Raw genomic sequence first — 26,820 nt, 5'->3', positions numbered from 1 at the left:
AGTTAGCTGAACTCGTATGAAGATTCTCTGACCATTCTCATAGCTCTAATTGCTTTGTGATAATCCAAAACAACAATCAATGTGGATAATACATTTGTTATGCCTTGAATATGCCATGAGCTTGAATTCCAGTTGTTTGCAAATGGATTTAATTGTAGCCTGTTGACATATTATACTGTAATGTAGGAAAAAGTAATAGTACCGATGGATAGTCCATGCTGAAATAAAATTACATGTGACCACAGTAAGAATGAAAATTATTTTAATAAATTAATATGCTAAAATCAGATAAAATTCCCCTTATCCCTATCTAGGAACTGATATATTTCCTTATTCAATCAAAATATCACCATCTTCATTTTATATATTCTTTCAGAGTCATTCTATATATATTCATTCAGAGTCTTTCATAATTAAATGTGGAGATTTGTCTCTCAGAGGACTCAAATCTCCCAGCCAGAGGATGAGTCTCAATAGATCGCAGTATGGTGGCTGCACTTCCAAGCACGACACCCAGACCAGTACCTAGGTCGTCTGTGGACGATTTGATGCCCGCATGTCACAACTGAATGGTGCAGTGTAGGAAGCAGCTGCCGCATAGTCTCAACGGCTGCCTTGATGCTTCCATTCTAGTGGCCTCATCGCCAGAGCGATCACACTGTGACGGTACAAAAGCAACTCCGGCTAGCGCTGCCTTTTAACGCGCAAGGCACAAACGGTGTCATTGCAGTGGCTAGATGGGATTCTGACTTAGAGGTTTTCGGTCATAATCCCACGGGTGGTAGCTTCGCACCAATGGTCACGCGACCAAGCACATGTACTAAGTGTCCGAACCTGCGGTTCCTCTCGTAAGCAGGATCACTCTCGCAACGACTAGTCATCAGTAGGGTAAAACTAACCTGTAATCTTTATCATCAGGTTAGACTCTCTTACAGTATACAATTGCATCAACCTTGAGTTTCATCACTCACACTAGTACTTTCTTATAGTATACAATTGCATCAACCTTGAGGTTCTTCACCCACACTAGTACTCTCTTACAGTATACGATTGCATCACCATTGAGTTCCATCACTCACACTGACTGAACGCCTCTAAGTCAGAATCCTGTCTAGCCACTGCAACGATACTGTTCGTTCCTTGCGCATTAAAAGGCAGCGCTAGCCAGAGTTGCTTTCGTACCGTCATGGTGCGATCGCTCTGGCGATGAGGCCACTAGAATGGAAGCATCAAGGCAGTGTATTGCACCAAGCTATCTCTTTATGTGATTGTCTTATTGACCAAACATGGTTATTTGTCAGAGAAAATAATTAAACACCACCAAGATTGCATTAGGCTTTTACAACATGGAATAGACACTTAATTTGATCAAAACAAAGTACATTCAAATATGCATGTTTAGCCAGAGTTAGAAATCTTATTATTCTGAGAGTATAGATTTTTTATACCCAAAATCTGGAAAATTGCATTAAATAATAAAACCTTATATCCACTTGTATGACATAAGTCCTATACCTTTATATATACACAATTTAAGTGGATAACGTATTTATTCTCAACATAGTTTGTGATCCAAAATTAATAACAGGAAACTCACGTACAAAGATTATTTAATAGTATAATTTTCGCCTGTGTGTCACAGGCATCTTCAGTACATTTTAAGCTCAAATTAAACAGTAACTGACAATTCCAAAAAGTGCAACCTAAAACTTAAAACTTTTAAAACTTATAGTTTATGATGTCATAATAATTTTACTGATTTGCACTTTGAATGGCATAGCAGCATATTGTAATAGTATGATGCAGTTAAGTTATATCATTACTAGGACAATTTTTTTCTAAATTAATCTGTCTTCGTTTCCATTCTTTTACATTTTGCTCTTCTAATGTACTGTGAACTGCATTGATCTACTTATATCTAGTTGTTCTTATGGACATAAAATGTGGTACTAACTTCTCATCTCCTCTTCTGTTTAAATGAATATGCTGTCTTAGATAAGCTCTGTTCACATATTCTTGAATGCCAATAATGTCAAGTTCCTTGTTAATGATTTCATTTGTAATGATTCTGCCATTGATGCCATCTCACTGCATGAATTTTCCTCAGGACTCACATAATACTATATGTGGTCTCTAGGCTTTGAACAAGTCTTATTTCTAATCCAACTTAAAGGTCAATGAGTTGAAAAATAATTTGATCATTGTCTTGTATACCAGTTTTTATATTGGTTAATTTCTCTTGTACCATATAAATTTAATCATCTAATTTCTCATCATATCAGCTTTGATAATTATTTTATCTTTTTCATATTTAATTTGAATCTGTTTTCGTGTGTATGTGTGTTCTACTTATTTCTTCTCTGTTTGGCAGAAATGCCAACTAGACCTGTGGATGTAGATATTTTTCACAACCTGGTGAAATACCACCACTTTTCTTCTTGGAGGCCTGAAGTGGCTTGCAACCACCTTGCAAGTCACTTTGTGCTACCCTTCTTTCCATATGCAGTGTGAGTGACACCTTTGTTGGTATGTCAGTCATGCTATAGAGGCCCAGACGTACCTCCATTTGAGGATGCTGCAGTGAAATGGTTCTGCAGGCTGGTTGCTAGATAGTGCATGGGAAAAGCTTCAAGATAACAAATCTTGAAGCTTTTCTATCAGCTAGTGCTAAAACCTGCTGCCACTTACTTTGTCAGTTTGTGACTGAAGGAGATTTTGTATGGTATTTTACACTGGGATCTCTTTGTGGGTGGTATGTTTTGCGAGTCTGTTACCCCTCACTGCATGTCCCTATTCCTTATTATCTCTTCCTCCCCTACACATAATGGATTACGACTCAATGAAACAAGTTTATTGCAGATCATAAAAGTTTTCCACAAAAAAACATTTCCAAAAAAAAACTTAAAAAAACATCGTTAATTCTTACCACAGAAAAACATTTCCATATCCACTTCATAAACATTTGTAACTAAAAAGCAATATAAATGATGTGCAGTACAACCTACAGTCATCTAAACCAAAATTATTATTCCTGAGAGAAATCAGCTGGCAACCTCAACTACTGTCCACCTCGACTGCCCAAACTGCACATGGCACAGTTCCTTCCACCACAAGGGCGGCACTTGCATTCACGAGAACCGACATCCCATGTCAGAGATTGTAAAGCCATGCATGCAATACAGTGATTTGAATGAAAGTTTGAAAACGAGAAGTGAAGAATATTAGTTGAAAGGCAGAAGACTGAGAATGGTATTAGTCAGAATGAGTGTAGAGAATGTAATTGTGAATATGGAAATAACTGAAAAAAAATTAAAAGCAAGTATGATTTAGGGAGTGGAACTGAGTCAGACTGATAGAGCAAAAATGGGCGTGACTGCTCGAACATAAGAAAGCCCATCCAATGGAGCACAAGCAGGAATAATTGATATGAAAGTGATCATGGTTGCTAAAATGCATGAATTGAATGAAATTATTAGGATGAGAAAGGAAAGAGGTATATGCAGAATGAGATGTAGAAATATGGTAGATACAAACAGAAGAGTGTAATAAAATGAAAGATAGTAGGGGAACAAAGAGGTGGTAAATGATTTAAGAACAATGCTATATGGAGATTCTATTATGAAAGGTGTGATAGATGAAAAGGTGCACAAGGTTTCTTTTCTGGTAGGGAAGATGAATAGGTGATTGCTCTGGATATGAGAAGTAAGAGTGCAAGGAAGTTTTTGGTTGTCCTTTGAATAATGAATGATTGGTTGGGCATAAGGAGAATATGAAGATAGATGGCAGAAGATTATTAAGTATAGTGAAAGACAATAGTGTAGTAAGAAGAGTTATTGGTGTGTTGCCTAGGAATTGTCTGAGTTGAGGCAGAGAGTAAGGTTTATGAATGGAATGTTAGCTGAACAAAGTGTAGTTTGTAAATGTGTGGGATGAGTTTAAGGAGCAAATAGAACTGTATAAGAGTGATGGTTTTGGTGTGAGTCATCTAGAAAGATTGAAGTTGGAAGTAAAATGAATGATGTGAACAAGTATTAGCTGCATTCAGAGGTGACGTAAATGATTGGGAGAGTGGACTAGGTGAAACTGAAGTGATTGTGAATGGAGATGAGGATAGTGTGAGAGATAAGAATGTGATAACAGGAAACAGATGGCCAGAGAGACAGTGTAAGGAGAGTGGATTCTGAGAGCAGTATGAATGCATATATGGGAATTGTCAGTATAGGAATGGGATTGCCTGGGATGTATGCAAAGTAGTTGAATTGGGGGAGATATATAGGACAAAGGGTAATGCTGAGCAGACGGAAGAAGGTGGAATCACAAGTGAGGGGTGATGTGAGTAGGATTAATTATAGACCAAGAAATGAATTGCATGCTTATTTACGAATGCCAAGTATCAGAAATAAGGGAGATGAAATCATTGCAATGATTGAGTTTATTCACCTACAAATAGTTGGAATAAGTAAAATGTGGCTGGATGAGAATGATATAGGTATAGAAATGAAAGGATTTTTTGTGAGGAAAGGAAGTGTAACAGGGGGAGTGCAGTTGATGATTTCAGTGGAATTATGTCCACAGAAGGTTGAGATAAAAGGGGAAAATACTGGCAATGGTTTAGATGCAATATGGTGGGAAGTGGAGGTTGATAGGATGAGGTGGCTGTTACTGTAGGCATATAGGTTTAGTGAGCAAGATAAAAGTGATCATTATGGATGATTTTAAATTTTGGTGATGTTGATTGGAATGAAGAGATAACATCAGAGAAGAAGAATTAATTTTTTCGGTTCTTATGAAATAACTACTTCAGGCAATAGGTAATGGAAGGCACATGAGGGTTCAAAAGTCTTAGATCTAATCTGATCATATCATCAGAGGATGTGCTTGGCGAGACACTGTGATCACTTGGATTGTTGCCAGTCATATGAAAACTTCTGTGAAGAAGGAATATATGTGGAATTACAGGGCCAGTGATTATGAAAAGCTAAGGATATAGCTAGGAGCATGGAAAAAGGAGTTGAGTGGAAAGGAGACAGATGCTGCTTGGACAGATTAATTCTGTATACTTAATGTACTACGTCTATTAGTTGTATTTTTGGTGAGTTTCCTGTTTTGCATGATGAAAAACCTAAATATCTATGAGAAGAAAATACCCTGTCACCTCTGTATGAGGTTGGCTAACTCACTTTCAGTTCAAAAATCCTGAGAAAGACTATTCGCATCCCAGATGGGATTCAGCATTAGAGGCTCTGATTAGATTCAATAATTGTAAACTATTTTGCCAGTTCTCCTAATTATTCTTCTATTAGAACTGATTAGGAGAATATAAAATATTCTCCTAATTAGAATATAAAATATTCTCCTAATGCTAACATTCCTATGCCATTGGGATTCGAACTCAGCTTTTTCCAATCATAGGGCATCATTAACATTATGTGGTATTTTAGTGATGTACACTCCAAAATAGCTGAATTTGCATCTTCACTTGTTTGATTATATATGGATTATTTCTATGATATGTTGTTTTTAAGAGTCCCCATTTACAGTTCATCTAAGATATTGATTTCAGATGACATCACAAAAAGTACTGGGGCACTTTATAGTTAGTGTATTTTTAACCGCTGATTAGTAATACATTGACCAGTAAGAAATATTTAATTGTTATTAGGTTGTGATTCCAACATAATTTTAGTAGTTTTAATAATGCATTACAACTGCATTAATGACTGGGGTATAAATTTAACTTATAAATTATTTTATAGAGTTATATAAAGTTACTAGATTTTGTCTTAATTTCATAAAATTCGACTGATAACAGGAAGTGAAAATAATTTTGTATTTTTAATACATCTGCTTTATTTTTATGCTATGTGTGTTTTTATTAAAAAAAAAAGTCTAATAAAAGGAGGGAGAAGAAGTTGTAACCAACCCTGTAACCACCTCTCTGTTGAGAGGTGGTTACAGGGTTGACATTGGGGAGTTCTTTTGCTTGGTTGAACAGCGGGAAAGAGTCATGACAAGGGGCCATCCCTGGAAGGTATGAAAGGAAACTGTGAGCAAGAGGGTGAGGAGTGGTTTCTTTGCATGGAGGGTGGTTGAACCATGGAATGCATTGCGTAATGGAGTGGTGAGAACGGTCAATGAGTTTAAGGAGTGGTATGATAGACTTTGTGTTTCTTAGGGGGGGGGGGGGGCACCTCCCCTCGATGAGTCGTGATAGACTTTGTGTTTCTTAGGAAGGACCTCCCACGATGAGTCTTTTGACTCCATGGAGGCCATTAATAATAAATTATTATTATTATTAATAATAATAAAGAAACAACATGATAAATGGAAAAAGGAAAAATTTTCCATGTTAAGATTTTACACTTTCTTTTTACTTATAACTATAGGCAGACATTTCATCTTTTTATTATGAAATGTCTGCCTATAGTTATAGGTTATTTATAATCACAGATTATTTGTTCACCTTTGTTTCTATTTCACTTACTAATCATCTCTTTTGATTTCTTTTTGCTACCCTTTGATCTGCTGAACAGCTGGAAGTTGTCAAGTAGTTTAATGGTTTATGATAATGTGATACATATTTGATGGTTGTCATCTTTTTTTTTTTTTTACATACTTTTCTTATTACAGAGGGTAACCTAGAAAATTGATACTGAAATAGCCTGTAAATTGAGATAGAAGCCTGTGTGTTTTTAGAACTAGAATTACCATTATCTTTTTAAGATTCTTAATTTATATTATTATTCATTTGGTATTATTTTAAACTCAGTAATTATTGCATTTTAAATATTTCTGATAGCGCTTCTGATAATATATGAGGATTGTTCAATAAGTAATAAGACTAATTTTACTGTCCCGAAACTACTCATCACAATATTAATTTCTGTGAAGTAAAGAAATGTTGCTGTCTGTATTAACAAAAGAGGTTGATAGATGGCGTATACGGGCTGATGTGCCAGAATGTCACGTGACTAAACGCAAGCTTGTTTCGGCACGCCTACGAGCCGTGACCAGTCGTTGAAATGGAAGCATCCTTGCAACATGCGATTAAATTTTGTGTGCGTTTGCAAAAATCGGCATCTGACGCTTTTAACATGATACGCGAAGCTTTCCACGATGAAGCAATGTCAAGGGCAAGTGTTTTTCGCTGGCATAAAACTTTTAAAGAAGGAAGGCAAAATGTGGAAGATCTTGAACATGAGGGAAGACCTTCCACATCTATCACAGAGACAATGATCAACACAGCAGCGATTATCATCAAGGAGGATCGCAGAATTACAGTACACCAGCTGCATGTTGTCCTGAATATTTCTGTGGGAAGTATTCACTCAATCATGCTGAACATTTTGGACTGAAACGTGTTTGCGCCTAATGGATTCCCAAACTCTTGACACCTGAGCAAATGCAACATCGAGTGGATGTGTGCACAGAATGGAAAGAAAGACTGGAACAAGAAGGTGACAACTTCTTAAAACGCATCATTACAGCAGATGAAGCTTGGTTGTATCACTATGACCCTACAATGAAACAATAAAGTAGTGAATGGAAGCATCCATCTTTGCCTATCCCCAAGAAAGTAAAAACTGTAAAATTGGCTGGTAAAGTTATGACCATAATGTTTTTTGACTACGAAGGCATTGTTTACCAACATGCTATAGAACCCGGGAATACTGTAAACGGCTCATACTATGCGGATGTTTTATGGACAATGGTACAGCACGTCAAAAGGAAGCGTCCATTGCTGAAGAATGGCTTCTTATTGCACCACGATAATGCAAGGCCACATATTGCTGGTTGTGTAGTGGACGTTTTGCAGAAGAACAACATGGATATCCTACCACACCCTCCATACAGTCCTGATCTCGCACCGTGTGATTTCTGGCTGTTTCCTCAGCTCAAGAAACCACTAAGAGGCCGCCATTTTGAAACGGCGGCCTCTTAGTGGTTTCTTCTAAGTGGCCCCCATTTCGAAACAACAAAGCATGTGTAAAAGCTGCAGAAGCGGTTTTGAAAGAACTCTCAAAAAACGGACTTTCACATGTGTTTAAGAAGTGGACGCAATGTTGGAACAAATGCATTGCATCTCACAGTAGTTACTTCGAAAAAGACCATGTAAACGATGACGATTAAAGGTAATCTGTTTTCTGTATAAATATAGTCTTATAACTTATTGAACAGCCTCCGTATATATATATCAGAGGATCAGATAAAACAGGATTTCTGTTTTATCTGATCTTTGGCCCATCCACAGTACCAGAGTACTGTATATTTATAAGCTTTCATTGGGATTAACATAAAAAAAAAAAACTTATTTTGAAAATCTGTAAATAGCAGATTTTTTAAAATTTTATTTGTAAATACAGGGATATCTCAGTTATATGTTTGCATGGGTAAATTTGAAGTTCAAGGTAATTGAGAGAGACCACTTTTTTGAAACCCATTTCAAAATAAGTCAGATAAACAACTGTTTTAGAAAGTAAATACATTTAATTATTCCCAAATCTTTTGATTTGTGTATTATTATACAAACACTTCCATGGAGTCTGAAGACTCATCACAGGAGGGTCCACTTAAAAAAAAAAATTAATCATTAATTAACAATTATCAATGTCATATTTTGCTTTGAAGTCATTCACCAACAAAGCGCGTACACTCTCTCTCTCTCTCTCTCTCTCTCTCTCTCTCTCTCTCTCTCTCTTTCTTACTCTGGCAAATCTATTCCACTCATTCACCACTCTCCAAGAAAAAAATCAAGTTCTCACTTCCTCCTTACTAACCACACCCTTACTCAGTTTCCATGGATGACTTCTTTTCCTCTCATTCATGTACTAAAATATTTCATTCACATCAATCCTAGAATTCCCTCCCCACACACACACTAAGCAACTTGTGTATGTCTATAACAACCCTTTTCTGCCAATCAGCCAGCATCTGTAACCCACAAATCTTCAATCTTTCCTCATATGAAATATCACACCGTCTTATTATCCTCTTCTCTGAATTCACTTCACCTCATCCACATCTTCAGGAAACCACCAGATCTGTGTGCAATAATCCAGATGAGTCTTTATCAAAGTGTTTAAAGAGCATGGAGCATCACATCCTGCAGAATAATAACCTGCTTATCTCTGCTTGTCAGGGTGTTCTATAGCCAGGTAATCCTATGAGCTGTTTTAGCTGCTTTTGCAATATGCTCTCCGAATTTCAACTCCCTATCCACTAACATCCTCAAAGTTCCTAGAGTACAGTTCCATTACAATGGCACTGTACTTTTTCACTCTTTTTTCACTTTTCTACGTTAAATTGGCATCCATTCTTTTTTGCCCATACTGCCATTCAGTGGCGTATTTAGGTATTTCTCCCCCCTAGGCCTGCAGAAAGTGCTGCCCCTCATATGAAAAGCACCCTCATTACCTGCCCATAGGCAGGTTATGATTCCAACCTCCATTGACTGAAGTTGCCGTTGAATCCAACTTGCTTCATGTCGCTCAACTTTCTTCTGGGTGGTGTCATTTTCAATTTCGGACAAAGTGGAAATTATTTCCGTCCATCCCTCACAAAGATTTCGACAGGCATCATCATGAGCTGACCAATGAGTAGGTGAAGGACGTTTGATTACTTTTGCAGAAGTTTTCAGGTGCTTTCTTAGAACACTCCACCAACGTGTTGAAGATGTGAAAAATACGTACAGTTTCTGAAGGACATCAAAAAATGCGGAAGAGTACGGACAAGATTCGGCAACGTGAGTACAATTAGAGACAGAGAATGTCCAATGCACGGTGTGAATTCTGCCAATGGATTTATTTCAAGAATTCTTGCTTGCAGTTCCTGTGTACTTGCCTGACATGTTACTAGCATTATCATATGCCTGCCCTCTGCAATTTGCTACATGAATTCCAAGCTCGTTTAGTGAAGTCAAAATCACCTCTTGTAACTCTTCAGATTTGTGACTTACATTTGAAATGCTTCACAGGAGTTCCATGTTCTTTCACACATCCTACAATGAAGGATAGCTGATCAACATGAGACAAGTTTGATGTTGATTCAACTCTTATGGAATAGTACTTAGATATTTTAAGTTCTTCCACAATAAATTTGATTACTTTCTCGCTCATTATTTTAATAAATTCCTTATACTTGGCAAAGGAAAGATAGGAAACAAAACCTTTCCTTTTTTTTTCCGCTTTTTGCAATGTGCTCAGCAAGAAAGGGATCAGATTCACTAATCCCTATTGCCTTTGTGTCAAGTTACCGACAACAAAACAGCAGCTTTCCGTGCATGTGTCTCGGTCTGTATAGTTATGCAGAATCTGATTACATGCCAGTATGCTTGCAGATTAAACTTACAATGAGGAAAAGAAAAATATTTCTCTACTTGTGAGTAGATGCTGCATATAATTTTTATAATTATATCATGTTATAATTACAAAAATGAGAGCCTGGATATTTCCGCCTCCCCTCAAAATTTGCTGCTCTAGGCCCGGGCCTATACCTAAATACGCCACTGCTGCCAGTCTGTTTAAATCATCCTGTAAGATATCAATATCATCCTTATTTACCATTGCTCCACCTAATTTTGCATTATCTGCAAATAACTGAATATTTCCCTACAGATCATTTCCTATATCATTAATAAACAAATTAAAGAGTAGAGTACAGAGTCCTATAGCATATTATGAGTCTTCTATAGGACTGTACACCCGTATAGACTATTATCTAGTATCTCTCCATCAACCAGTCTCTTATCTACATCATCAGCTTTATATCCATACCAATTTGATGTAATTGATGAATCAGGATTCCAAACAGCATTGTATCAAATGCCTTTTGAAGTCCAGCGGCCGTGTAGCCATTACCTTTTATCTAGCTCAACTGCCACCCTATTATAGAAAATAAGTTCCTGAAGCATGACCTACCCTTCATAATGCTGCCCTCATACAATATTTCTGAATTTTGTCTTTAACCAATTTCTCCAATACTTTGATTACCACTAATTGAATGCTAATTGGTCTATAATTAACTATATCAGTCTTGGAACCACCTTTATGTAATGGAACTGTTTTTACCTCCTTCCATCCCTTGGGACTCTACTTGAGACTCAGATTAAACAATCTAGTCATAGAGACTACCAATTCCTTAGCACATTCTCATGATACATGAGCTGATATACTGACCAAACCCATAGCTGTATTGACATTCAGATTCTGTAATATCCTATTTGCCTGACTTCCTCTATCCTTCCTTCCACATTAATCCCTGTCATATCCATTACTGTAATACCATTACCTTGATGATACACTCTTGCTAAATGATTACTCAATAATTCAACTAGTTTGCCTGCTTCAATCACCTCCCTATAGTCTGCAATTTTCACGACCATTCTACTGTGATTATTCTTTCTTTTGGTTGCTACATATTGAAAGAACTCTTTAAGATTACTCTTGGCTCATTTGGCTAATCTCCTTTCATACTCTGATTTTGCTTCCTTACCATACCAGTCACTTTTCTGACCTGTATTTTATACTGTTCATGAACTTGCTGGTCACATATATATGAATCTGTTCCACATTCTTCTCTTTCTTTTTTAACTCTGCTTAATGCTGTAACTCATCCATTTAATTCCTAGTTTATTAATTCTCTTAATTCTTGGTAAGCAGTTAGCTGTTTATTCCTTCAAACATTGCTTTACCACTTCCCATGTAAAGCAATTTAAGTTATTTGGAGTGTCTCCATGGGATATGATTCAATGTGGGTTGCTCACATTAACCATTATTCATAATGCCTGTCATAGTTTCCATAAACTCATTCATTGACAGTGTACTTAAATCTCTTTCTCTGGCATCCCATTCTCAATTTAAAAAATATTTGGTTGTCACATTCCTGCTGACTACACTCTAACTCAATTTCTAGGGATGGCACTTTATTTGCTTCCTTCCTATTATGTATTGAAAAATCTGTCCCATATTTTCTATCATTCCCCCCCTTCCATTTTCTATCTGTCAAATTTTGTAACCCCTAAACCTTTTGTCTTCTCTTATAGCATTTGAACTTTTTCAAATGCTATAAGAGATTTTGTCGATCACCATTGAGCAGGATGGTGATTTCACACCAATGAAATTAATCTTCTACCCATAAACACATTCACAAAACATACATGCCTATGAAGGGGGGGGGTTCATACTCCCAGTCTGTTAGTTGGAGAGTGAGTACACCACCCTGCCCCAATGAAGCCGGTAAGTAGTCCAGATTGGTTGTATCAGGACTTTATTAGAAGGATAATAGTTTTCTTGTTCCTGCTTGCCAGTAGTCTCTTTAATGGTATCCAAGTTATCCATTTTTACCATTTTGCCCACTTTCAAAGTATGTCTGTCTATTGCACTCCTATCAATGTATTAACGGCGTGTAATCTCTTCACTTTGAAAGTCTGACCTTACACTTTGTAATATTGAGGTGCAACCATTATCAGATCTGCATATTCAGATTCTGCTCTTAGATCTCTCCATCACATTCATTTACTCTTGACCTGACAACCTACCAGCCTACTGGATATTCTTTTTAAGTTAGCTCCATTATAAATAAGGCACACACAATATATAGCAGTGATCGTGCAATTCTGTGGTATACCATTTGTCACTTGCCTTTTCTTTGATTTGGTTCCACAGTGTATACTATTCCTTAATGTTTATCTGTCAGCCATCTACATCTCCATACCACCAGTTTCATATCCATCTCTGTCTCAATTTTCATAATATATTATTATTATTCAGGCCTCCCTGGAGTCAAAAGACTCATCATGGGAGGTCCTTCCTAGGAAACACAGTCTATCAAGGCTCATTGCGGGAGGTCCCCCCCCCCAGTAAACAGAAAGTCTATCATACCACTCTTTAAACTCATTGACCGTTCTCACCACTCTATCAGGCAATGCATTCCACGGTTCAACCACCCTCCATAAAATGAAACCACTCTTGATCCGCTTGCTCACAGCTTCCTTTCGTAACTTCCAGGGATGGTCCCTTGTCATCGCTCCTTCCTGCTGTTCCACCAAGTGAAAGAACTCCCCAGTGTCAACCCTGTAACTGCTTCTCAATAGTTTAAAAGTCTTAATCATATTTCCTCTCCTTCTATCCACCAAACCCTGCAATCCACATTCCCTCAGCCGATCCTCATAACTAACATTGTACAGTCCTGAAACCATCTTTATCTGCTTCTATGCCCTTTCCACAGTTAATTTATCCTCTTCAAATCCTTGGGGCCAAATCTGAGAGCAATAGTCTAAGTGTGGTCTGATCAGGGTCTTATACAACGGAATGACACTCTTTTATCTATGCAAGTCGGTGTCTTTCTCAGTGTTGCAGCAGTCCTCTGTGTCTTTACCACCTTTGCAATATGTCCTCTGAATTTCAGGTTTCTATCAATCATCACCTCCAGATCTCTTGTCTCCCATACTTCCTCCAGTACAACTCCTCCAATAGAGTATGAAGTGTCCCAAACCTGAAGACCTTACATTTTGCTGCATTAAACCTACACCCCCATTCATTTGCCCATATGTCTAATTTATTCAAATCCTCTTGCAGGGCTACCACATCTGCACTATTACTAATAACCTTTCCCAGCTTCACATCATCCGTAAACAATTGAATATTCCCCTGCAATTCACTGACAATGTCATTGATATAAAGGTTAAACAATATAGGTCTCAGTACTGAGATCTGTGGGACCCCACTTGTAGCCTTCTGCCTCCTTGAAACTGCCTCACCATACACAACTCTGATACCAATCGGACATTTGGCATTTGAACAATTGAAAAGTATTTTTCAAAACAAGGATGTCCCACTCTGTTTTAAAAAGGAAGACATATAACCAGTGTATACTTCCAGTCATTACATATGGTTGTGAAACTTGGTCTCTGACAAAAGCACTGACAAATAAATTAACAACAACCCAAAGAAAAATGGAATGGCTGATGCTGGGCATCACATTAAAAGATAAGAAACGAAACACCTGGATAAGAAGCCAGATTCAGTATCACAGACATCATTCTTTACCATAAGCGACTAATGGAAATGGGCCGGACATCTATCCAGAAGAGATGACAATTGATGGACCACCATACTAACAAAGCAGATTCCATAAGAAGGGAAATGAGACCGAGGACATCCTAAAAGAAGATGGGACAATGAACTGTCAAAATTTGTTGGAAAAAATTTGTAAACCATAGTCAAGAACAGAGAAAGATGGAAAGAGCTTGAGGAGGCATTCGTCCAGCAGCGGACTGAAAATGGGTGAAAAGAAGAAGATTCTCTGGCAGTTGGCTTCACAAACTCCCACAGTGTCATGGCATAGCCATTTCCCTTATCTAATTTATTTTATTTTAGAGTTGAAACCATGCTGTCATCTATCAAGGATTAAAGTGCTCTTTATCTATCCACCCTGCCTTTCCATTGACTACTTTAGAGATACTGATTAGTCTGTAATTAGCTATATCAATCCTAGTTCAAACCCTGTATAATGGAATTATCTTGTCTTCCTTCACCTTGTTGGGAATGCTCATATTGTGACTCAAGTTAAATAACCAGGATGTTGCCAGTTCTCTTTTTAGCACCCATTCTGTTATTATATACATTCTGCTTCTTTATTAGCTTGATGCAAACACAGAAGCAGGCTTGGTTGACTGAGTGGTTAGCATATCTGCTCTCCAACCAAAAGGTTCAAATCCCACTGTGGGCATGGATTGTCTTTAGATGGGAAATGAATTTCATCATACAGTGTGAGACCACTACCATGCTTATTGGAAGCTTGAAATAGCTTGAAAAATTCCACGTTTGGTCTCTAGAGCAGTGTTTCCAGACTATGTAAAAAGTAAGTAAAAATACACAAAAAAAATATAAAAGTAATAAAAATGACAAAAAAAATCCTTAGTCCACCCACACTACAAATGTATTATAGGTTTACAAATAAACTTTCCATGGATAGGCTACATTAAAAAAAATAATTCTTGCAATATCTTTAGTATCTCATCATCCACCTCTATCTTCTTTCCATCTCGTTCCACATTGCTTCCAGTGATCTACTAGATCCACCAAGTATACCTTATTAAAGTGATTACGTAATAACTTTACTATTTCTTGTAATTTGTCACTTTCCTCTGATATGTTCACTGATGTTATTTTTACACTTTCATTGTTCCTTTTTACTCACATTGCTACAAAAGAATTCTTTCAGATTTCCTTTGCCATGTTCAGCCAACTTCTTTTCATAGTTTAATTTTGATTTTCTCACCTTGGTTCAGTCTCCTGTCCTGTTCTTTAGACTGCTTCTGAGTCAGGTTGTCAACAGCTTCTGTTGATGTGGTTCTGTAATATTTTCTTATTGCTACTCTTTCTTGTAAAGAGTAGCAATAACACTTACATTGTCTATTTAAGATTTAATGATCTAAGGAAATCTGAGAGGATTCTTTCACTTGAAGTGTGAGTAAAAAAGTCTTAAAGTGTGACTATGTTGGTTATGGGCAAATCCTCTAATGCTGTCACCTGATTTAGCTCTCTCAAATCTGGTTCTTTTCTATCGTGTTTTTAATTATCTTTCTATAGATGCAAAATTTCTATTTTCTTCCACCTTCTTCTAATCAATATTCCCAAGTTTTCCATAATGATTATTCATCCTTTCTGTGCACACTGAGTCAATTTGCTTAAGCATTCCAGCAATATCTTCCTTTATATTACTACTCCTGTAGTAGCAGCTTATATATTCACTCTTCTTGCACATGTGTTGGACCTATTTCCACTCCTTACAGTTCTACTTCCCTTGATTCTATGTATCCCATTTTTTTTTTTTTTACTGATCAATATTTTCTCCAGCAAACTTAACACCAATTCAAGTTTAGGCCATCATTCATAAGTCCTTTCATCCATTAAAATCCATTAGCAGCTTGGTTAGTAAAAACTACTGCTACTAGCCCTGCTTGTTTATTGCAAAAGCATGAATGTTTGTAATAGCCTCCTTGAGAAAGCCTACTGAATTCCCATTGTTGTTGGTGTGCAATTCTGCTATCATCATCAGTATCCTTACCATCATCTTGTTTTTTTCTCGCCTAATTGAAAATTCAATATCCCTTATATTCTGTCCAAGTGACTATAATTTTCTTCATCAAAACAAGTCTAACTGATTGTTGCCTATAATTTTTGGCCCTTTCAAACTGACCAGTGCCCAAAACTCCTTTTCCTCATTACTGATGCTTCTGGCAATTTTATACTTTCATTGCAATATCCACTTATGCTCACAGTTAATCTTGCATCATTCGATTATCCCATTCTGATCAGTGACCTGAAATATTACATTCAGAATTCACTTATTATTCTTACATTTATTCACTTCAAGAGTGCTTGCACACGCGTGCATGTGTTTTTCCACCCTAATGGTTTTGGTTAATCTGATTCTTCACATCCATTCTCTCACTGATTAAATTTCTGTCAAATACCAACTTGATTAAATTGTAGACCAGCATTCACACATATAAGTTTGTTTAAGTCTTTGCACCCATTAGCATTATGGCTGTTAGGTTCGTACTCTGCTCTTTAATATCATGCTGTAGTATACATGTTGTGCCTTAATTGTCATCTCTCAATCTAAATACTTCACAACATTTGTGTATTGAAGAATTTTAAACCTTGATATGCAGGCTTAAAATTCTGTTCTTATAAACAATAAGTTTGTCTGGTTTTATTATTGCTGGCTTACTTCATGTGAACTTATTTTGTATCTACTTTTGATGTTATTACCAATTTAATTTCTTTTACTGTTCCATAGGATCCTACTTCTCCTATATATGTAAACATTCCACTTTCTACAAGTTGTTTGCCTCCTACGCCTGATCCTCAGCATTCTCCACTACGGGTAATACTGGATAACTGGGGAGAATATGAGGATCGAAATGGTCGCAAATATTATTACAATTTAGTTTCACAAAAAGTAACATGGAAACCTCCTAGGCGACGTGGAAATTGCCAGGTATTTATATTATTTCAAACTTTCTTAAACTTAAATTACATGCTTGAGGAACATAGTAACCCATTAAAAAAAAAAAAAAGAGAGAGAGAAATTTATGTAGGAATCCTAAATTCTGCAAAATGTTTAAAAGAGGGATAGGCTGTGGAATTGGCGAGCAACTTTAACAGTACTGTACATATTGTTTCTGTCTTTCAGTTGTTTAAATTGTTTACTATTATTTTCTAAGATCTGTTTTTTGTCCATAGTGGGTTGTATGTTTATTAAACTATTATACAAACATATTAGAAAAAAGTTGATTATATATTTCATTATTAAATTACATATTTCATTTATTAATTAATCAGAGAATTAATGAATAAATGCATATATGGTAGCATAATGAGATCTGAAGATGATGTTACATTTTAAACAGTTTTTGCCATAGAATCATCAGAGGTAAAAGCAATGCTTGGAATAATTCAAGCATTCATACATAAATTATGGAGTCTGAAAAGATTTATGCATTTAGTAATTCCAGTACTTTAACCAAAATGACAATTTTTTTCCCATCAGATAAAGATTGTTCATAAAATATTGTGTTTATATATTCAAATAAATGGCATGAAAAAAAATTTTTTTTTTCATGCCTTTCATGCTTTTTGGATAGGGGAGCCCACTATATATATATATATATATATATATATATATATATATATATATATATATATATATATATGGTGGGGTGGTTTAAACATATTGAATAAGGACTCGTGGGCCATAAGGGGCAATCATCTTGATTGCAAGGGAAGTGGCACTCCCATGGTCCCCTAGCTGGATCTGTCCTCTACTTTGAGGAAGACCCACTCACTTTAATCTTTCCTATAAGACCTTATCAGCCAACTCATTTTATGAACTTATGCTATTAGAGTACTCGAGGGCTATGGGTCTTTCTATTTCTGGCCTATATCTATGTCCTCTCTATAAACTACTCTACTATAATTCTACTCTATTCTATTATAATCTACTCTTTTCTCTTCAGTATACCCTATTCCTCCTATGGATTTAAATTTGGAAGAAGGCCAGTTCAGAAGCCTTAAGGTAGCAGCCCTACCACTGAACTATCCATCGCCAGGCTAGTCACCTGACATGGAGAACATTAATCTACTTTTGAGCCAACAGAGAAAGGTAATTGAAATGAATCTATAGAAAACGACCCTGGAATGGAAAAGGTAAAACGAAAATGGAAACTGCAAAATCTAATACATATAGCAAACTAGAACATAAGAGGAATAGCATATAAACAAATAGAATTAGACCAAATATTACATGAAAGAAATTTTCAAATAGCAGTAATCACTGAAATAAAAAAGAAATTAAAAGGAACCATGAAAACTGAAAATTTTAATGAATTATATAGTGGAGTTGACAGAGACCAAGAGCACAAGCAGGCGTTATGATTTGGATTCATAATTCCCTTTCAAAACACTTAAAATATTATAAATTAGAATGAGTGAATAATAGAAGCTAGAATAAAAATAGAGGTTATTTAACAATAATTGGTTTATATGCCCCAGAAAAAGGAAGAGAAGATGATAATATTGATTTTATAATCAATTACCAAATATATATAATAAATAAAAATGATTATATAATATTAGCAGGAGACATAAATGCAAGAATTGGAAACACAAAAATTAATAATAATATAGGAATATATGGAAAACGTATTCTAAACAGGAATGGTAAAAAAAATCGATCGACTTTGTAGTTTATAATAACCTTAAAATAATGAATTCTTTCTATAAACATAAATATACTTGGATAGCAAGAGGATGGAAATCCATAGTAGATTATTTTGTCTTAAATGAAAAGACATCAAAGCTCTCTTTAGATGTTAGAGTTCACAGAGGATATGAAATAAGTAGTGATCACTTCCTCGTTAAAATTAAGATTACCACCTAAATGGCTAAAAATAGCAAGAACAGAAAGAAAATGTAAAACATTTGTTTATAAAACTTGATTATTAAATCAAGTTTTAATAATCATGACACAAGTATAATGGCTATACGAACAAAGAATTAACCAATATTTAGATAAAATAAAACAAAATGAAGATATAGAAATAGAGTGGCTTAATATAAAAATGATACTAAATACAACAGCAAATGAAAGCTTAGGAAAGACCAAAAAATTCAATAAAAAGAAAAAACTAAAGATATGGGACAATACAATCAAAGGAATGATCAAAATGAAAAAAGAAGCTTATCATAAATGGTTAAGCAGCAAATGATTAGAAGATGAAATAGAATGTAAAAGATTAAGAGGCTTAGCTAAAAGAGAAGTCAGAAAAAGACAGAGAATCATGGAACAAATTTGTTTCTAATTTAGAACATGATTTATATATAAAATAAAACCCAATATATACCAGATTTTGAAACATTTAAGTACAGATACTAACGGAAACATAAAATTAAACACCGAATCGAAATTAGAAGAATTTCTATATAGAATTGTGGACAGATAAATATTTTAAAAAAGATAACTGACAAACATTTAATGAAAATGAAAAGGAAATAACTAAAGAAGAATTACAAATCAGCCTGAAAGAAAGAAGAAATGGAAAGATTACCTGGAGAAAATAAAGTTAGGTTCAGAATTATTAATAAATATGCAGGAATGAGGTTCAAAGAAAGACTCCTATTATTTTTAAATAAAATCTATTCAACTAGAATAGATTTTATTCATCTAGAACCCACCAATAGAATGGAAAAAAAGCAGTTGTGACCCTTATCTTTAAAAAGGGTACTAGAGATGACCCTAAAAATTATAGAGGTATAAGTATACTAAATTCCTGTTACAAAATATATAGCAGAATTTTAAATAAGGTAATAAAATAAATTTAGTTTAATCCTTTATCCAAGTGTAAGCAAACAAAGTTTACGCCTGAAGTATCTTCAGGTTGGAGGCAACTTGTGGTAACAACTTAACAACTCAGTCCTGAAGATACTTCAGGTGCAAACTTTGCTTACACTTGGATAAAGGATTAAACTATTTATTATAGACTAACCAAGCGGGAAAAAACTTCCAACATCTTTCTCTAAATCCAGAGTAATTTAATAATAAAGTGAGATACGTTTTGGCAACTTGTATAGGTAAATATGACTTCTCCATTGCTTCCACCTTGGTATCACCACCTCTGGGTCTGGCTCCCACTGATGAGACCTCAATAAAGGTCGAAACCGGTCTGGGTAGTGGCCCTTCCCTTAATGCATAGCATTATACATGTCTGCAAGATGTACTTTGCATTATGGGAGATACTAAGACAAGGAGTGATGAGAGCTTGGTCCACCTTTACCACGAGTTGCCTCAGTTCTGAAGATACTTCAGGCGCAAACTTTGTCTGCTTGCACTTGGATAAAGGATTAAACTAAATTTATTATAGTCTAACCAAGTGGGGGGAAAAACTTCCAAGGTAATAAAATATTCTGAAAACTTTATTTTAGAAATACAGAATGGATTTAGAAACGGATGATCATGTATAGACCCAGCCTTTTGCCTAAAATTAATAATAGAGAAAAGAAGATAATACAATTTAGAAACACATATTACATTTATTGACTTTGAAAAAGCATTTGACAAAGTTAAAAGAAGTATTTTATTTAACATATTAAAAGAAAGACAAATACCAAATAATATTCTAAAAGCTATCATAAGTATATATGAAAATAATTAAATACAAATAACATTAAATCATGAACTATCATATATGAGAGAGATAAATCAAGGAATCCGACAGAGAGGTCCCCTTTCAGCAACTCTTTTTAATATTTATCTAAATGAAATAATAGTAAAATGTAATAAAAATTTCCATCAAGGTATTGAACGTTCTCCTACTGTGAACTTAAACACACTCCTTTTTGCCGATGACCAAATAATAATTACTTTGAAGATAACATATGGAAAGATACGAGGCACGTCCAGAAAGTAAGTTCCGATGGGCTGTCAGAGAAACAAAAATATACTTACAAAAAAAACTTCATTGGAAATTAAAGTAGACATCTTTCACTACTTTTCTACATAATTTCTGCCATTGTTCAGGCACTTATGATAACGGGGCACCAAGAGTTGTATACCTTCGTCGTAGAAGTTGCCACCTGTGATGCAAACCATGTATTGACTGCTTCTTTTGACTTCGTTGTCTTGAACCCGCCAGCCAACAAGGAAAGACGTGTGTTGGCAGGCATTATCATGAATTAAAACAACGCCCCTGGTAAGCATGCCACATCGCTTGTTCTGGATCACACGATGCAGTTTCTTAAGGGTTTGGCAGTACATACTCGCATTGATTGTGGAGCCTTGACCCAAGAAGTCTACCAGCAAAATTCCTTGTCTGTCCCAAAACACACAGTGCACCTGATTTTCTGAGTGGAAACCGTTGTCTTCAATTTCGTCTTGAGTGGTGATGAGGTGTGCCTCCACTCCATGGACTTGTTTGGATTCAGGAGTTGTGTGCGACACCCACGTCTCGTCCTACCTGCATACCTGTCCTTCCTTCATTAAAGAGTCTTATCCATCTTAGTACCATTGAATCACTTATTGCGTGTTCTTCATAAACCTCAATAATTTGCCGATGAATTTCAACTGCTTTAACATTCCTCGCATTCAAAAACAGATAACTGACTTAATTTCATATGCAGTGGGCGATTTGATTTTCTTAGACATTATTAGCACATACCAAGAAGCGTACGCACTGCGAGAATGTCTGAAAATGGCAGCAACGACTTGCTAAGGAATCAACAAACTCAGTATGCATGTGCACCATTACGATCACGGTGCACAGTGAAAATGTTTAAAAATTTAACTTGCTTACTTTCTGGACGTCCCTCGTATTTTAAATTTAAATGAGATAGCCAAAGATTATAGAATGATAATATCAACAGAAAAATCAAAAACGATGGCCTTTAAATGACAAGATCCAGTAAGAACTAAAATAGTAATAGATAATAAGATTTTAGAACAGGTGAATTCATTTAACTACCTAGTATGTATGATTACATATGAAAATGAAAAAGATATAAACCTAAAAAGTTCATAATATTTATAAATAACAGGTGTTATTTTTAAAATAACTCAAACCTAACCTAGTACAAAAACAAAAGTATGCAATACATTAGCCTTACAAGTCCAATTGTATGGAAGTGAATAAAAAAAACAAAATATTGTTTTATTTTATTCACTCTAAAACAATAAATCAAAAGGACAAACAAAGATTAATAACAGCTGAAATGAAGTTTATGAGAAAAACTGCATGTTATACTCTATTCGAACACAAAAGAAATGAAGATATTATGAAAGAATTAAACCAGGAATCCTTGCTTTTAGGCTTGCACGGTGATCAGAATACATTTTGTAAAATTATGGAGACAACTACTGTGTTTGAGTAAAACTTTAGTTTAATATAAACCAAAATCAACACTCGACGTTCAGATCTTTATATCAAGATCATCTTCTGGAGCATATACACTATATACAGAGAAACAAGCTGCACTAGAATCTACATGGTTTGCTAAAGTTACTGACAACCGTTACAACAATTATTGGCCTTACCTCTGGTGAAAAAAAAAAAAAAAAAAAAACCCTTGACTACATCAACGCTAGAGTCCTATTATTATTTATTGGTTACAAAATTACATTTGGCTAGAGAGCAACATGTTTATATATATATATATATATATATATATATATATATTAAAAACATGATTGTACATATAAATTTCAACCAGTTGGTATGGAATGATTTCCAATACTAGCTGAAGGTTGCTTAATGTCCTAAAGTATGCTGGGTACTAAGTAAGCTGAATATTGCCACCATTATTGTTGATATTAGAGTGGTTAATCAGAATTTCGCAGGCTTCTTTAAATTTTCTTTCATACCAGTTTTTTTTTTGGTATAAATAGCAGGTACTTTCCCAATCAATTTAGTGTTGATTGGAAAAGTAGATTACTGTCTAATCTACACCATGTGTTGATTAGACAGTAGATTGACAGCATGGTCTGAGAGGCCTGCTTCACCAAAATTGTTATATTTAATGTGTGTTTTGTGTTCTTTTTTTTTCCTTATAGGGATTGTACGTCCAGTTTCACCAATATAAGGTAAGTTACAGGTGCAGTAGATGCAGTAAACTCCGTGCTAATGGGAGGAGAGGATCCTTAGAAGAGTTGAATATGTTTTTTAATTTTGTAGGTGGTTTAAAGGTGGCATTGAGGTTATAATCGTGTAGAATTCTGTTGATTTTTTCTGATAACCCTTTAATGTATGGGATGGCTATGGTTTTACTGTAATCTAAATTCTTTTTTGAAGTTTTATGAAAGACTTTATTAATAGTATTTTTGTTGTAGCCATTATTTATAAATGTGTTGCTAATAATTTTTAATTCTAGTTTAAGAGCTTGCTGATTAGAGCCAATTGTTGTAGCTCCGTTTTTAATTGGGTTAATGACTCCATATTTTTGTGATGGGGATGGTATGATTTAGCATGTATGTATTGGCCAGTATGTGTTGGTTTGCGGTAGACAGTGAAGGAAAGATTACCTGATGGAAGATGTGTGACCAGTGTATCCAGGAACGGGAGTGAGTTCTGATTTTCAATTTCAGTAGTAAATTGTATGCGTTCATGTTGTTTGTTCAGGTGGCTAAGGAATGTGTCTAATGTTTGTCACCCATGTGGCCAGATAACAAAAACATCGTGAACGTATCTAAGCCACACTGTTGGTTTTAGAGTGATGGAATCAAGAGCACTTTACTCAAAGGGCCTCCATACAAAAGTTAGCAATTGGGGGGATAGTGGTGAGCCCATGGCCATACCTTCTTTTTGTAGGAAAAATTTATTTTGCCTACTAATAGATCATCTTTTCCGAGTGTTATGTTTTTAATTTTGTTTATACAGTGTTGAGTGTTCTTTATATAGGAGGGGGGATGTAATTTTGTAACCAATAGATGATGGTAATAATAATAGGACTCTAGTGTTGATGTAGTCAAGGTTTTTTTTTTTTCACTAGAGGTCAGGCCAATAATTGTTGTAACGGTTGGTCAGTAACTTTATCAAACCATGTAGATTCTAGTGCAGCTTGTTTCTCTGTATATAGTGTATATGCTCCAGAAGAAGATGATCTTGATATAAAGATCTAAACGTCGAGTGGTGATTTTGGTTTATATTAAACTAAAATTTTACTAAAACACAATAGTTGTCTACATAATTTTCCAAAATGTATTCTGATCACCATGTAACCTAAAAGAAAGGATTCTCGTCATCCAGGGAAATGATACCCACAAGCATTGCAATCGTTACATATCTTTAGCTTACGTAACGATTGCAATGCTTGTTGCAATCGTTAAAAAAAGGCCAGCCAATTGATCAAAAGGGAAACAGAGACAGTAAACTTTTCCTAACTGCATCAAGCTGAAAAAGAAATTTACATCTGCTAAAGCACTTTGTATCTATGTTCACCCAGAGAAAGCAATACTTAGAGAACAAAACTAAACAACCCGCAATAATCTATCAACAGCTCAAAATCAGGTTTTAAAATTGCAATCCGAACTTTCGAGTTACATAAATCCAGATATTCTACATGTGCTGAAAAGAATCGCTGACAATTCGGCTAAATATATCCTAGAAAATAATAAAGAAAAACTTAAGGCTAACTTTCACATTTTGAAACAACTGTGAAATGTGACTGTCAGTCATATGAATCCAACCAGCTCCAGCAGTGAACAACAAACAAGTGAGACAAGGAGGGACCAATCACCGACAAGCAAGAGTCATGTGATCAACTTATCTAGCCACACCTTAAATAACTGCCAACTTGCACTACTGGATAGAGGCCTTAACTTCGCAATAGCACCGAAAACTGTGAATTAATTGGATTTTATATATCACATAGAAAGAGGCATCAGTCCCTTCCTACTAATATAGCCGGTAAAATTCGATTAGAAACCAGCAATGTTCTGAATAATAAGAAAACTTTGCACAGCAATCTTACACAAACAGAACTAGCAGCAATCAAGTCATTGAAAGCTAATCAAGAGACAATCATAACAAAATCGGATAAAGGTAATGCCACTGTTGTCCTTGACAGGTCAACATCCATCCATCAGATGAATCAACTAGTCGCCGATAACAGCACCTATCAGCTTGTAAACTCTAACCCAACAGAATAAAGAAAACTGAGAAACTACTTAAGTCCGTCTCTTCTTGGCTGTCAGACACGGTTAAAAAACTTATACTCCATTACGCCCATTCTCCCAGAATATATGGTGTTCCTAAAGTACACAAACAAAACATGCCACTTTGACTGATAGTTGAAGGAATAGATAGTCCTAATTATCACCTAGCCAAGAAATTAACATCAACATTCAAGGTGTTGGTAGGTCATTCCCCCTCCTATATAAAGAATACACAACACTTTATAAACAAAATTAAAAACATAACATCGGAAAAGATGATCTATTAGTCAGTTTCGACGTTTCTGCCCTTTTCGCAAATGTCCCAATCAACGACACAATTCTTCTCCTACAGAACAAATTTCCACCCGACATTATGGCCCTCCTTGTCCATGTACTATGCACCGGTTACTTCGTGTGGCAAAATAAATTTTACCTACAAAAAGAAGGTACAGGCATGGGCTCAACACTACCCCCCCCCCCCCCCACACACAATTGCTAACTTTTATATGGAAGCATTTGAGCAAAGTGCTCTTGCTTCCTTCACTGTAAAACCTACAGTGTGACTTACATACTTTGACGATATTTTTGTTATCTGGCCGCACGGGCAACAAACATTAGACACCTGAACAAACAAAATGAATGCATACAATTTACTGTTGAAATTGAAAATCAGAACTCACTCCCATTCCTGAATACACTGGTCTTACATTTTCTTTCAGGTAATCTTTCCTTCACGGTCTACTGCAAACCAACACATACTGGCCAATACATACATGAAATCATACTATCCCCATCACAAAAATATGGAGTCATTAACCCAATTAAAAACGGAGCTTCAACAATTGGCTCTAATCAGCAAGCTCTTAAACTAGAATTAAAAATTATTAGCAACACATTTATAAATAATGGCTACAACAAAAATACTATTAATAAAGTCTTTCATAAAACTTCATCAAAAAATTAGATATATGAAGAGCATAAGGCTTAAAGAAACGATGTGGGATGTAATATCCCTTAACTTAAACAATTCATCAAAAAAGAATTTAGATTACAGTAAAACCATAGCCATCCCATACATTAAAGGGTTATCAGAAAAAATCAACAGAATCCTATACCATTATAATCTCAATGCCACCTTTAAACCACCTACAAAATTAAAAAAAAAACATATTCAACTCCTTTAGGGATTCTCTCCTCCCATTGGCACATCCTGGAGTTTATGCATCTACTGCACCTGTAACTTACCTTATATTGGTGAAACTGGACATACGATCCTTATAAGGAAAAAAGAACACATTAATATAACAATTTTGGTGCAGCAGGCCTTTCAGACTATGCTCTCAACACCTTACACCAAATTAATTGGAAAAATACCCGCTCTCTACACCATACAAAAACCTGGTATGAAAGAAAATTTCAAGAAGCCTGCGAAATTCTGATTAACTACCCTAATATCAACAATAATGGTGGCATGAAAATTCCAAGAATCTGGATGGCACATATTCAGCCTACTTGGTACCCAGCATACTTTAGGACTTTAAGCGACCTTCAGCTAGTATTGGAAACCATTCCATACCAACTGGTTGAAATTTATATGTATAATCATGTTTT

The 26,820-nt window shown here is 35.5% G+C and overlaps 2 protein-coding genes across 4 annotated transcripts in view; one reads left to right on the top strand and one right to left on the bottom strand.

Moving 5' to 3' along the window:
* The window catches only part of LOC150094438 (rho GTPase-activating protein 12-like), a 413,607-nt gene that overhangs the window by 10,109 nt on the left and 376,678 nt on the right, over nucleotides 1–26,820 (top strand). For 2 of the 3 annotated variants that reach the window (XM_090412341.1, XM_090412338.1), the window contains exon 3: nucleotides 16,807–17,007. The exons of the other annotated variant lie outside the window; for it this stretch is intronic. In XM_090412341.1, coding sequence (XP_090268467.1) covers nucleotides 16,807–17,007 — 201 coding nt within the window. The remainder of the gene's footprint in view (nucleotides 1–16,806; nucleotides 17,008–26,820) is intronic. 3 annotated transcript variants of the gene reach the window in all.
* LOC150094439 (aladin-like) overlaps nucleotides 1–26,820 on the bottom strand; it is a 401,031-nt gene that overhangs the window by 301,077 nt on the left and 73,134 nt on the right. The window lies entirely within an intron of this gene.

Source organism: Typopeltis vanoorti, chromosome 22, assembly GCF_054136105.1.
Source record: "Typopeltis vanoorti isolate ZY-2024b chromosome 22, IOZ_Tvanoo_1.0, whole genome shotgun sequence".
In the NCBI taxonomy this organism is placed as follows: Eukaryota; Metazoa; Arthropoda; class Arachnida; order Uropygi; family Thelyphonidae; genus Typopeltis; species Typopeltis vanoorti.
Note: the sequence above shows the minus strand (reverse complement) of the source record. Positions and strands in the feature narration are given on the sequence as shown.